The sequence below is a fragment of the Jaculus jaculus genome, chromosome 9 (genome assembly GCF_020740685.1).
Source record: "Jaculus jaculus isolate mJacJac1 chromosome 9, mJacJac1.mat.Y.cur, whole genome shotgun sequence".
Classification (NCBI taxonomy): Eukaryota; Metazoa; Chordata; class Mammalia; order Rodentia; family Dipodidae; genus Jaculus; species Jaculus jaculus.
The window spans coordinates 9,213,616-9,226,832 of NC_059110.1; the positions used below are offsets into that span (position 1 = coordinate 9,213,616).

At 48.3% G+C, this 13,217-nt stretch overlaps 1 protein-coding gene across 2 annotated transcripts in view; it reads right to left on the reverse strand.

Moving 5' to 3' along the window:
- Nucleotides 1–13,217, reverse strand: part of Zdhhc14 (zinc finger DHHC-type palmitoyltransferase 14) — a 322,677-nt gene that overhangs the window by 23,175 nt on the left and 286,285 nt on the right. For both annotated transcript variants that reach the window (XM_004651108.2, XM_004651107.2), the window contains exons 6-7: nt 3,386–3,488; nt 1,859–1,968 (exon numbers count right to left, since the gene is read on the reverse strand). In XM_004651108.2, coding sequence (XP_004651165.1) covers nt 1,859–1,968; nt 3,386–3,488 — 213 coding nt within the window. The remainder of the gene's footprint in view (nt 1–1,858; nt 1,969–3,385; nt 3,489–13,217) is intronic.

Sequence of the window (13,217 nt, forward strand, 5' to 3'; positions counted from 1 at the left end):
GTCCTTATGCTTCACAGGCAAGTGCTTAACTGCTAAGCCATCTCTCCAGCCCCCACCCAGCTTTTTTACATGGGTGCTTGGGATTGAACATGGGTCCTCATGCTTGTGAAGCAAGCCTTCTTACCCAATGAGCCATATCCCCACCCCTAACCCAGACCCCAACCCAATCCAGCCCAAATCACAAGGCAATCCAGTGGTGAAAGAAGTCGTTTTGGTGGCAACATGACGTTACCCATCAATCTACACATGTGCAAACCCAGGACCCAGGAGTAAGAAGAGATCTGCACAGAACGTGAGTTTTCAGTTGTTTTCCCGAACTCACATGTGTATTGCATGTATTTACCTTTCTGAGTGGATACTAGGGATTGAACCCAGGCGTTCACGGTTGCAAGGCAAGCACTTTACCAGCTGACCTATTTCTCTAGCTCTCCACATGTGTGTTTCAGATAAGGGAAAAGAGGTGTTTTTTTGTTTTTTTTTTGTAGGGTCTCACTCTAATTTACTATGTAGTCTCAAGGTGGCCTTGAACTCACTGTGATCCTTCTACCTCTGCCTCCTGAGTGCTGGGTTTAAAGGTATGTGCCACCACGCCCAGATTTGAGGTTTGTTTTTTTCATATATATGTATATATTATTTATCTATTTGAGAGAGAAGAGAGAGAGAGAGAGAGAGGGAGAGAATGGGCATGCCAGGGTCTCCAGCCACTGCAAATGAACTCCAGATGCATGTGCCCCCTTGTGCATCTGGCTTACATGGGTCCTAGGGAATTGAACTGGGATCCTCTGGCTTTGCAGGCAAATGCCTTAACCACTAAGCCATCTCTCCAGCCTGAGGTTTGGTTCTTTACTCTTGCGTTCCCCCAAGGTCCCTTCAAAGCCCATCCCATACAAACCACCTCATCGGAAATAGTCTAGAATAGTGAGAACCCCAGTGCCTGGGAGACACTTCCTGACCTAAGGGGCTGAGAAGAAGGCCTGGGGAGTCCAGAGCTCTTCATAAGGGGCTGGCACCGACCAGGCGGGCTTGACTCCCCTCTCCAAGGTGGCCCCTTCCCAGAGGCCTTGACGACCCTTGCCTGCCAGGGTCCCAGAGGAGCCTCTGAGGAGCAGGGGTCCTGAAGGGTCCCAAGCTTAGGAGGTGAGAGAGGCATAGTGGACTCCTAAAGTTCTCAGCCAAAGCTGAAAGAAGACCCGTGTCTAGTTACCCAATGGGACCACCGTGATGTGAGTATGGCAGTGAATGGCCTTGGACACACGGCAAGGCTGTTGACCCCTTCTCCCACTGACTAAGTTAATGCGTGTAAAGGACTTAGAGAAGGGTTAAACACCAGTTCAATCCATGCCAGTTATTGCGGTGGTTATTATCACCCGTGCCACCTCCACGATCTCAGCTACTCCACCCGGATCTGTCTCCCCTGGGAGGTATTTGAGTGTCAGTCACGTCAACACTTGTTCCTACAGGTTTTCTCGTCGCTTCCTACAGATGGGTGCTGGTTCCTTCACTATGTTAACCACAGGTCGCTGCTTGTTACAGGCGTTCAGTATCACTCAATAATTCATAGGGTCACACGCTTCATTCTTCCCATTCTGAGCTGTAGGGAATTTTCCCCAAACTTAAATTCATTCAAGACCAAAAACAAAATAAAACAAACAAACAAACAAAAAAGGGAGCCAAATGAAGCCAGGTGTCTATCTCATTAAGGCCATGTCCACACGGCGCATGCAGAACAGTGGTGGTCATCTGTGGTGTGGTCCGCTCCACCGGGCGGGGCCAGGCCTCTGCCTCTGTGGCTGCGCTAACGTGGACAAGGCCTCGGTTTTTCTCGAGCTCTGTGATGAGCATGCTATCTGAGTCTCACCTTGGAGAGATGGGTCCACACAGGGCAACACAGCAGTTTGTAAAGATATTTCCGTAGCTGTAGGGATTGTAATTTTCTTTCCCTCTTTTGTTTGACCAAGATCCTTTGATCTGAAATAGAAGAAGCATCAATAGCACATGATATCCAGCCTGTCAGCTCCGCAGTCTAGACAAACTGGATGATGAGAGCCCTATAAACAAAGTCAAAACAAGAGGCTGGCAGTATCGCTTCCTGATAGGACACTTGCCTAGCTTGTGCTGGGGCATGGCTTCCATCCCCAGCAGGGCAAAGAATCTTTACTCAGTCCTTTTCCAGGTGACACTGAGGTAATATTCTAGAAGGTAAAATGGCTGTTGACCTCAAACTTGGAAATATCCTCAGTGGCTTAAGTTAGGGAGAGAGAGGGTTACATTCTTTGGGGACAAAAAAAAAAAATCTTCGTTTTAGATCACACTATGTCACTAAAAGGTCTCTCAGGGAAACCAGTGAAGGCTGTCTTTCATATTCATATCTTGTACCCCTATGTAGTCAGTAAAGGGATGGTAACTGCAAAAATGTTAATTGACTCTTAACTGCCAATGTAGACTTTGAATTCAGCCTCAGTATTGGTGAAGGGTTTTGTTTGTTTGTTTTCTCCAGATTCTAACATTTGTAGTCACCAAGTCAAAAGAGCTGCTTTAGTAATCTGTTTTTCTCATGTACTTTACCATCAAAATTTCTTAGCTTTTGTTTAAGGTCACCAGACCTCTTCTGAGACGTCTGTGTACAGAGACCTGTGTGAGAACCTAGGCCAGGGACAGGAGGACCACGCTTACTGGAAGCAGCTTCCTGTCTCCCTCCCTCCCCTTTACCCACATTCCATACTGGCAGATGTTCCTGGACTCAAAGTTCAACTTTGGATCAGAGCAATTTTCTCCATAAACTAGACAGAGATACTAAGCATGAAAGTTAGATTCATTCATATGTCAGCGTGCCACGGTCTCTCTGTTAGGGGAAGTGTGACACCTCGCTTCCAAAATTATTCAAGAGGACTTGCAAAAGACCCAGGGGGCTGGAGAGATGGCTTAACAGTTAAGGCATTTGCCTGCAAAGCCAAAGGCTCCCTGTTTGACTCTTCAGGACCCACGTTAGCCAGATGCACAAGGGGGAGCACACATCTGGAGTTCCTTTGCAGTGGCTGGAGCCCTGGCACGCCAATTCTCTCTCTCTCTCTCTCTGCTTCTTTCTCTCTCTCAAATACATAAATAAAAATAAAGTTAAAAAAAGAAGCCCCCAGGGTCAGACCGGGGTCACCTGCTCCATCCTACTGTCTGACTGACATACACGGTCACAAAGCAAAGGAGAATGAAGCAACGTCTGATACAGACGCGTGGGAACCACGGCCGCGTGTCACTGCCTTTCTTACGCTCCAGGCCTCACAGCTGGGGCGGGGTGGGTGAGAGGGGGGCCTCTCCCTGCTTTGCTCCTTCTCCTCCCAAGGCAACCCCCCCAAGCACGTGCCCACGTGGCACACAGCCAGGAACTTACATCCTCATTCGTTGTCTGGTTGGAGCTGATCAAGTACGTGTGGAACCCTGAGAGGCCAACGATGGACCAGACGGAGAAGAAGCACACCACGGCCTCCAGCACAGTGGCCGAGTCAAGGAGGCCAACGGTGACGGTGACGGGGGGTTAGGACCTTCTCGTGGCCGCCAGCGAGGCCGTATGATGGGAACCTCCACAGGGTGGGTCTGGGCTTCTTGTCCTGCCTAACCCTCCATTCTCTCCTTCTATCCAACCAGACACCTCTTTCAGCACAGGAACCACGTCATGCTCTCCACAACTCCCCAGCGCAGAGGCGTTCACAGCTCTGTGCATGACTGGTGACCTTTCCGACTACCACTTACTTCTTATTTATTTATTCATTTTTTTGCTGGGCATGGTGGCACACACCTTTATGAAAATGAGAGAGACACACAGAGAGAGACAAGAAAGAGAAACAGAGCGAACTGGCATGCCAGGGTCTCAGCCACTGCAATCCAACTCCAGATGCGCACACCGTCTTGTGTGCGTGTATGATGCTGTGCGCTTGCGTCACCTTGTGCATCTGGCTTACGTGGGACCAGGAGAGAGGAACATGGATCCTTAGGCTTTGCAGGCAAGAGCCTTAGCCGCTAAGCCATTTCTCCAGACCCCACTTACTTTTTTTTATAGTGGACAGTGCCCTTGACTGCTCTCTCTCTCGTGACCTTCCTTCACCGTCACCTCCCACTCGTGGTGGAACCAAGGTCGGAAAGTGCTTAGGCCTCTGATGAAAGGACTCTGTATTAAATGACTCTTTGATGCAACTCTGCTTCTGTCTTCTGGGAGCTGAGGACCGTGCCCTCCTCCAGTAGGATGGCTTTGGAAGTCCAGAATCTCCTGCCTCTGTGGACCATCTGTTCTCAGCTTTTGAAGTTGGGGAGAAAGGCTCATGCTTCTCAACTGGGAGTCATTTCTCAGAGTGGAGCTGGGGTGGGGTGCTTTCACTTAGAGACCCCCTTCTCAGCCCCTCAGCTGGTTCCTGGCTCAGTCACTGGGACAGGGCGGTGAGAGGAAGACAGACACTCTACATGACGTGTTGTCAAAGGGGGAAGCTCAGCCTTCTCTAATGGTGTCAATCACCTAAGAGTGGCAGTTTGACAAGATGAGATGCCTGTCTACAAATGTTTACAAAATCCTATTTACATCATACAGATGTTTCTCAGGAAAAAAAAAAAAAACTCATTCATCAAGGGCTGGATCTAGGATATAAACATATATTTTTTACATTCTCCTAGCAATGAATTACAGGTTGGGGATAGTAAACCTTGTGCCTTCCTCATGTCTGTCTCTAAGGACGGAGATGCATAGATCGGGCTGTGATTATGCCACCACTAATGTTACAGGTTGGAAATAATTCCCCCTAGATGACAGAACTGAATACATTGCCCAGTGAAGTACTATAATTTGACATGGGGGCTTGATGACGAATGTTTCTCTTTGCGTGGGGTTGCCACACAAAACAGGAGGAAAGAGCGGACTCCTACCTGTGTGTAGGCTGACATAGAACATAGAAGGTCAGAGCATCTGCTTGTGGAGTAGCAGGTGATTTGGAGGACCCCAAGGATACAAGACAGGTGCAGGGAAGCATCCCCTACCCAGAGCTGCCCCAAGGCTGGGCAACCCTTCAGCTGCATCTAAGGTTACCCTGGTGGGGAGGGGGGGGGGAAGCTATGGTGTGTACAGAGGAACAGAGAGACAGTGCTGCCCATGGAGAACAAATGGTATTGTTCCAGACAACCTCCCTGGTGATTAGGACTCAACGATACCCCTTCCTTTTTTCCTCAGCAGGGCTGAGGAGACAGCCCAACTGGGCATCATGTCCCACACTGGCTAGAAAACAAAGGTGGAGTCCAAGAAAAAGGACAGAGTGACCAGAGGGGAGACAAATTCAGGAAAACTCGGCTGCGGAAGAGGCAATGGATAGCCTTTGTCATAGGTGTGTGACTGGAAACAGAAAAATGGAGGGTGCCAAGGGGAAGTTACGCACAAGGGTGGAAGAGAGCTGAGGAGGAGAAAAAAGATGAGGTGCCTGAGTAACATGTGGAGAACCTCAGAACTCTCCTTGCATCACCAAAAGGTTGCAATCTAGGCAGAGTGATGGTGGCAGGGTCTTGGAGCTGCAGCTGGGCGGAATGGTTAGAACTCCTCACGGTTGGGGGTGGGGATCATAAATGGTAAGAAATCACTGAACTGGGCCTTCCACCTTTCTAGGATCCTACTCCTCTGAAAAATATGCACAGAGGGGCTGGAGGAATGACTCAATGGTTAAGGTGCTTGCCTGCAAAGCCCAAGGACCTGGGTTTAATTTTCCAGTACCCACATAAACCCAGATGCACAAGGTGGTGCATGTGCCTGGAGTTCTTTTGCAGTGGCTTGAGGCCCCTGGTGTGCTCATTCTCTGTCTGTCTGCCTCTTTCTCTCCCTTAAATAAATATATATTTTTAAATTTATTTGAGACAGAGACAGAGGGTGAGCATGGGCATGCCCAGGGCCTCCAGACACTGCAAACAAACTCCAGATGCATGCACCACCTTGTGCATCTGGCTGACATGGTTACTGGGGAATTGAATATGGGTCCTTAGGCTCCATAGGCAAGCATCTTAACCACTAAGCCATCTCTCCAGTCCTAAATAAAGTATTTTCAAGAAAGCAAAAACTCCCTAGAAGCTCCTCCCACCACTGATACACATGGACCTCCAATTAAGACGCCCTGATTTAGCTGAATCCCTTCATTTTACAGATGAGAAGGACAAAGCTCAGAGAGATTATGTCATTTGTGAGAATGCACATAGCAGTTCATACAGAACAGAATTGAGCCTGGACCCCAGACTTTTAAGGGAAAAAGAATCCTTCCCAAGTCCTCAAGATGTGACTGCATCACCCACTTTGTGGCCCGCAGGGCTCGTGGTGGCAAGGCTGAGCCCAAAGGTGACACTAGAACTTGGCACTGGTCTCACTGCCTTGGAGCCACTGTGTGTAATCAACATGTCTCTGCCATCGTGTCATGACCCATCTTCTGCCTACGTGGCCGCAGCTAGGCTGGGGGTGGTAATTTTGCCAGGTGTAAAATGCAGACACTATCTGTGAAATGAGGCAGGAACTGAGAGCCTTCGACACTGTCATGTGACCGCAGCCTTCCCTCAAATCTTCTTCTGCGTGTGTTTCTATCAGGTGGTTAAGGTGTGTAGGGGCCCAAAATTAACAGAGAAAATTGCCAGGATCCCAACGGTGGTGGTTCGAATGTAAAATGTCCAGTAAAGATAGCCTTGTTTGCAGACTTAATCCCCAGTGGGTAGCACTGTGGAAGAAGTGTGTGTCACCAGGGGGAGGCCTCAGGGGAGGTTTTATAACCCAGCCCCACTTCCTGGTCATCTCCCCCACCCGACTTCTTCCCTGCTGATGTGAAGCTGTGATTCTGGGTTCTGCTCCTGCCATGCTCCCGACAGTTCCCCTTGATATTGTCAGCCAGAATTAAACCCTTTCTTTCCATAAGCTGCTCCTGGTCGGGTGCTTTGTCTCAGCAATGAGAAAGTAACTGCTACACCAATCAGAATTCCAACTGGAGTTTTTTTTTTTTTAATGGAATCTGACAAACAGGCTGCTCTGAGACTCATCGAGGGGACAACTTGTGCAAGAACAGTCAGAAACTCTGCAAAAGAGCTGCCAGAGGGTGTGGGCACATGGAGGCTTCTAGTCATGAAAGAAAAATGCCAACAGCACGGGGCAGTGAGGAATGGAACTGAATTCAGACAGGGCTCACAGCATTGGGATGGAGACAGTTAACTGTGAGAGAACGCTTTCAGACTGGTGTCCATGGGACCACAGGGCCCCCTAAATGCTTTTGGGCCCCTCCAGGTCAACACTGTCTTCCTGTGAACTCCCCAGTGGTTTTTCAGGTCCACTTTCCCTCCCTACCCCTCTGTGAGGACTGCCTCCAGGGTCCAACCACCTAGAGGTACTGTCCTCACTTCTGTGTGTACAACCCGAGCATCAACTGAGTGTTACCAGTGTATTTTAATTTCCATCAGGATAGAGAGAAACATCTACACTAGATAAAATAAACAAAAGCTTGTGGGGATCCTCAGCATTTTACACATGCAAATGTTTTGAAACAGAAGAATGAGAATTGCCAGAGTCAAGTAGAAACTGGTGTTGGGCATGCCAGCAAATATTTGGGAACGATAAAGAATTTCAGCCAGGCATTGGTAGTACACACCTTTAATCCCAGCAATCAGGAGGCAGAGGCAGGTCGATTGCCACTGTGAGTTCGAGGCCACCCTGAGACTACATAGCGAATTCCAGGTCATCCTCGGCTAGAGTGAGACCCCACCTCAAAAAACAAAAAAACAAAAAAACAAAAAAAAAGAATTTCAGCTCACATACAAACTTACTCACAAAGAGGTAAAAGATCAAAGTATCAGAAGCAAACAAAGGAATTATTTGTATAACTCTGGAGTGAAGAATTAAGACACAAAACCAAGAGTCAAGCAGTATAAGATTTAGAGATTGAATTTGTTGATGAATATATATATATAATCTTTTTGAGTGAGGGGCCTCACTCACTCTAGCCTATTCTGACCTGGAATTCGCTACATAGTCTCAGGCTGGCCTCGAACTCACAGAGATCCTCCTACTTCGGCCTCTGATGGATATTTTTACCTAAACAAAAAAAAGGTTAAAAGGTAAGTAATGGATTAGTAGACACACGCAGAGAAAGGATATTTGAAAGGTTATTTTAGGAATACATAAAGAACCTCTATATGTTCATAGAAAAAGAACAGCCAGCTCGAAGTGGATAAAGGCTATGGATGGGCACTTTGTGATTAAAAAAATAAATCGTGAATTGTTATCCAGAAAATAGAAAGCGAAACGAGATGCTTTTCTCTCCATTCAAATTGGCAAAAATGACAAGGTGATAAGACCTAGTGTTGGTGGAGGCTGTGGTGACAGCTGAGAGGAAATTGGTTTAACGTCCTTTACAGATGATTTGGCCAGCTTAACATTTATTTATTTACTTATGAGAGTGCACATGGGCATGCCAGAGCTTCCAGCCACTGCAAATGAACTTCAGACGCATGTGATGCTTTGTTCATCTGGCTTTGCATGGGTATGGGGGAATGTGCCTAGGCTGCCAGGTTTTACAAGCAAGTGCCTTTAACCACTGAGCCATCGCCCTAGCCCAAGACCTAACATTTAAACTGTGCTTATCTTTCTTTTTTTCTTTTCTTTTTTCTCTCTCTCTCTCTCTCTTTTTTTTTTTTTTTTTTGAGGTAGGATCTCGTTTTCTATCCCAGGCTGACCTGGAATTCACTATGTAGTCTTGGCCTTGAACTCACAGCAATCCACCTACCTGTGCCTTCTGAGTGCTGAGATTAAAGGCATGCGCCACCATGCCTGGCTTATGCTTAACTTTCACCTCAGACGTTTCACAGGCTAGTTGCCAATCTCAGAGAAATACTAACATTTATATACAAAGAACTACATAAATACTTACTGCTTAATTGTTTTGGTGACAGCTTTTACTTTGTAGTCCAGAACCCTCAATCCTCCTGCCTCAACTTCCTGACTCTTGGGAATGCAGGCGTATGCTACCACACTCTGCTGTAATATCTCACTTTTTAAGTAGAAACAAAAATAAAAGGAGGAAATGAGGCTAGAAAGATGGCTCAGGGGTAAAGTGAACTTCCTGTGCAAGCATGAGAGCCTGAGATGACCCAAGTTTGAATCTTGAGAACCCATTTAAACAGCTGGGTATGGCCGCACATGTCTATAGCCACTGTCCTTTGGGAAGTGGACACTGGAGAATCACTGGGGCTCATGGGTGGCAAGCTCCAGAATCAGTAAAGACTCCATTGCGAGGAAAAGCAGGGGGTGAATGATGGAAAGGGGGACCCCTGGTGTTCCCCAGCCACTGCAGTGAGCCCATAGGATGTTGTAGGTGAGTGCACGGGGCACCACATCAGCACAAACACATGCACACACCCACACCTTGTATACTATGTACACAAAAAAGGAAGGAAGATACCTAGTTATCTGTCAAAAGACTCAATTAGTTATCTACACTCTGGAATCCAATCAAGCAGTCAGAAAGAGAACGAGGTAGACTATATAGTGCTGTGGAAATATTTCCAGGCAGTGAGTAAAAACTGACTTAGGATTCTTTTAAAGTCACCAGCAACCCCTCAACCACGCGCAGATAGCATGAGCGCCCATGTACATACTCTAGTTCCATGAAGACCACTGGAACATATATAAAAAACTGGCAGTGGTGAGCGGGGCGTGGTGGTGCACGCCTTTAATCCCAGCACTCGGGAGGCAGAGGTAGGAGGATCGCCGTGAGTTCGAGGCCACCCTGAGACTACATAGTGAATTCCAGGTCAGCCTGGGCCGGAGTGAGACCCTACCTCGAAAAACCAACCAACCAAACAAACAAACAAAAACTGGCAGCGGGGGGGAGGGGCACCATGGACAACCCTTTCTGTCGCCTTTCAATTGGAATTTATTTTTAAAATATAACAACATGTTCTTGTATTGCGTGGGTGACTTTCAACCCCCAACTACCTCCTGCCTGCTTTGAAATCTTACCTAATACAATGGAAAGTTTATACTTTATGAGACTCCCTCCCTCCCATTAGTTTTGGGTTTTCTGTACCAGTTACTTTCTCCTTGCTGGGACAAAACAGACAGCCAGAAGCTGTCTAGGGAAGGACAGCGTTTATTCAGCCTTACCATTTATTATGGTGCCGAGAGCTTAGCAGGAGCAGGAAACCGGCATGTCACATGTCACATTGGCTAGAAGTCCAGCGGGACAGCAGGAAGGGTGGTACTGTAACATCTCAAGTCCTTTCCCCAGTGACACGCGTCCTCCAACCCGGCTCCACCTCCGGAAGGGCTCACAGCCTTTCCAAAGGGCTCCACCAGGGCAGGGGAGCATGCTACATATAACCCCACAGCCTCCATTCCCCGAGTGGGGCCCGGCCGCTGTCAGGAGAACACGGCTCTTGCTAAGATGACCCTGGGATGTGTCTTGGTTTCCCAGCTCGGGTGCAGCTGTAGGCAGTACTAGGGACGGGACGTCTGTCTCTGTTTCCGAGGCTCCCTCTGAGTCTCAACAGCCATCAGCAGGGACAGGAGAGCAAAGTTCTGGGCTCCCTTCATTATCTCCCATCATGCTTCATGGTGGCCTTTTTTCCAGTTAGCCTCCTATTAAATTCCATTAAAACAGACGATGTTCATTAGGCAGTGGTGGGTGCCTTTCAGGCTGGTAAGCGTTGCAATGAATGCAAATTGGGGGATAAAGAGGCTTTGGTGGAAAGCCTCCACAAATGCAGAATCAATTACCATTTGATTTACCAGCCACAGGAAACCCTTTTCATTTTGGGAGAGCTAAACAATAAGTCATGATTAAAAATGACTGTAATCCCCTTAATGGGATGTTAACGCTATGTTACACTGACGTGATGCTGGATGGCAGGAGCCCCTCTCTGGGGAATTCCTCAAGGATGCCCAGAGCCCTGGGGCTGTCCTTGCATCTGATCCTGAGGGTTTCTACCTTTGAGAGTCTGCAAGAAAGTACAGCCATGTGGGCCCCTGGCACTCACGACAGGTCAGGTTGCATTTCCTGTAAGACTGTGGCATTCTCACCTCCTTCCATCTGACATGCAGCTAACTACAAAGTATTGCAAAACTCCTATGGCCTGATGAAGAGGGGTGTCTATGAGAGAGAAAGAGAGAGAGAGAGAGAGAGAGAGAGAGACAGACAGAGAGACAGAGAGACAGAGAGAGAGTCTTTCCCCCCCATTTTTCCTGTGACCCTCTTGGCAGAACCTTCTGTTACAGATTGAATGTGAACTGTCCCCCACTGGCTCATGCGTTTGTTGGATACCTGGTTTTCAACTGGTGGTGCTGTTTTGGGAGGTGACAGAATCCTTGGGACATAGGTCCTAAGTAGTGGATACAGGCCTTGAGGGATGTAGTCAGGCTTTCCTTGAGTCTGGCCTTGTCTCTGCGTCCTGGTCCACCAAGACGTGAGGAACCCTGCACACACATTCTGAGCCCAAGTAATACACCCCCTCAGGACCCCCTTCCTCTCCCTGGGCCATCCCTAGGCCATGAACGCTAGGCTCCTGTTTCTTGCCTTGTGACAGCTTTCCACCATGGTGGGCGGTGGGGGGGCAGGGGGGCGGTGGGGGTGGCTTTCTTTTGTAATCACATCACTCACTGTTTTACCCTGTGTGATCACTGTTGCAAGATATTCTTTTTAAAAATTGTATCAATTTCATTTTTAACTTCTTACACTTTCTTTTTTTTTAAATGTTTTACTTAGTTATTTGCAAACGAACTCCAGATGCATGCACCACTTTGTGTACCTGGCTTTACGTGGGTATTGGGGAACTGAACCTAGGTCATTAGGCATTGCAGGCAAGCGCCTTCACTGCTGAGCCATCTCTCCAGTCCTTTATTTATTTATGTATTTATTTATTTATTTTTGAGCTACAATTTCACTGTAACCTAGGCTGACTTGGAACTCGCTCAGTAGTCCCAGGCTGGCCTTGAACTCATTGGGACCCTTCTACCTCAGCCTCCCAAGTGCTGGGATTAAAGGCATATGCCACCATACTTGGCTATGAATATTTTTTAAGTCAATAAAAAGCTCTAATGACAGCACTTACATGCCAAAATTGTACCTAGTTCCCTAGCATGCAGTGGATGAAGGAAACCCACCTATATCACAGCCTTCAGTGTGACCCCCCCGTCCCACCCACCAGTTTTTGGCTACCACAGGGCCTCCTCGCTTCACCACGTAAGTGAACCAAGGGCCAGTGATCCAGAGCAGCCCCGGGTGCTGCCCTTTCCTGATACCCAGCAGTCTACCAGGCACCCTGCAGATCCTTGGAGAGGAAGTGCGTGAGGCCAGGCTTGGCGCCTTCCCTGACATACACTTGCCACGGCTTCCGACCCGGCTGAGGCTTCCCTACATCTACTGCCACCCTTTCTGCTTCCCCACCATCCCTGCTAGATGTACTCCCATCCTTTCACACCCTCCCAGAACCCAAAGACCTGACTGGAGGCCACCAGCCACAGCTGGTCTTGACTCCCAGCAGCAGGTGCCATGGTCTTTAAATTCCAGCCCCACCTAAGCATCGTGCGTGTCTTCTCTATGGCACCAAACACTCGTTCTGCTTCAAGACATCACAGAGACCAGACGTGGGCACCTACAGACATTCACGGAGAAGGTAAGAAGTGGGCGAGTTTTGTGTGCTTGTTTTTCCACATAGCCCGGGCTCTTCTGAATTAAATATACTCTGAAGGCTTGAGCTGGTTGTCTTCAACTTTGTAACCCCCAGGTTTGGGACATGGTAGACGTTCAGTAAAATGATTTTTGCCAAAGGGATCTCTTAACTTTGAGTCCACCTGGATGAGGCACCGAAAGCCTGGTTTTGTTTTTGTCTGTGTTTTTTTTTTTTTTTTTTCCCGAGGTAGGGTCTCACTCTGGCCCAGGTTGACCTGGAATTTACTATGTAGTCTCAGGGTGGCCTTGAACTCATGGCGATCCTCCTACCTCTGCCTCTCGAGTGCTGGGATTAAAGGTGTGCGCCCCCACGCCTGCCCTGGTTCTGGTTTTGGAGCAAGTTCTCCTGTCATCTCTTGCTGGGGGCAGGCTGGGGCTCACAGCCCCTGGTAAGGAGCCTCACTGGCCATAGTGGCCCCTCCCCACAGCCTCTGCTCTGAGGAAGGTGGGAAGGTGAAGGTGGGAAGGCGGTGGAGGTGGAGAAGAAAAGCCAAGGTCAAAAAC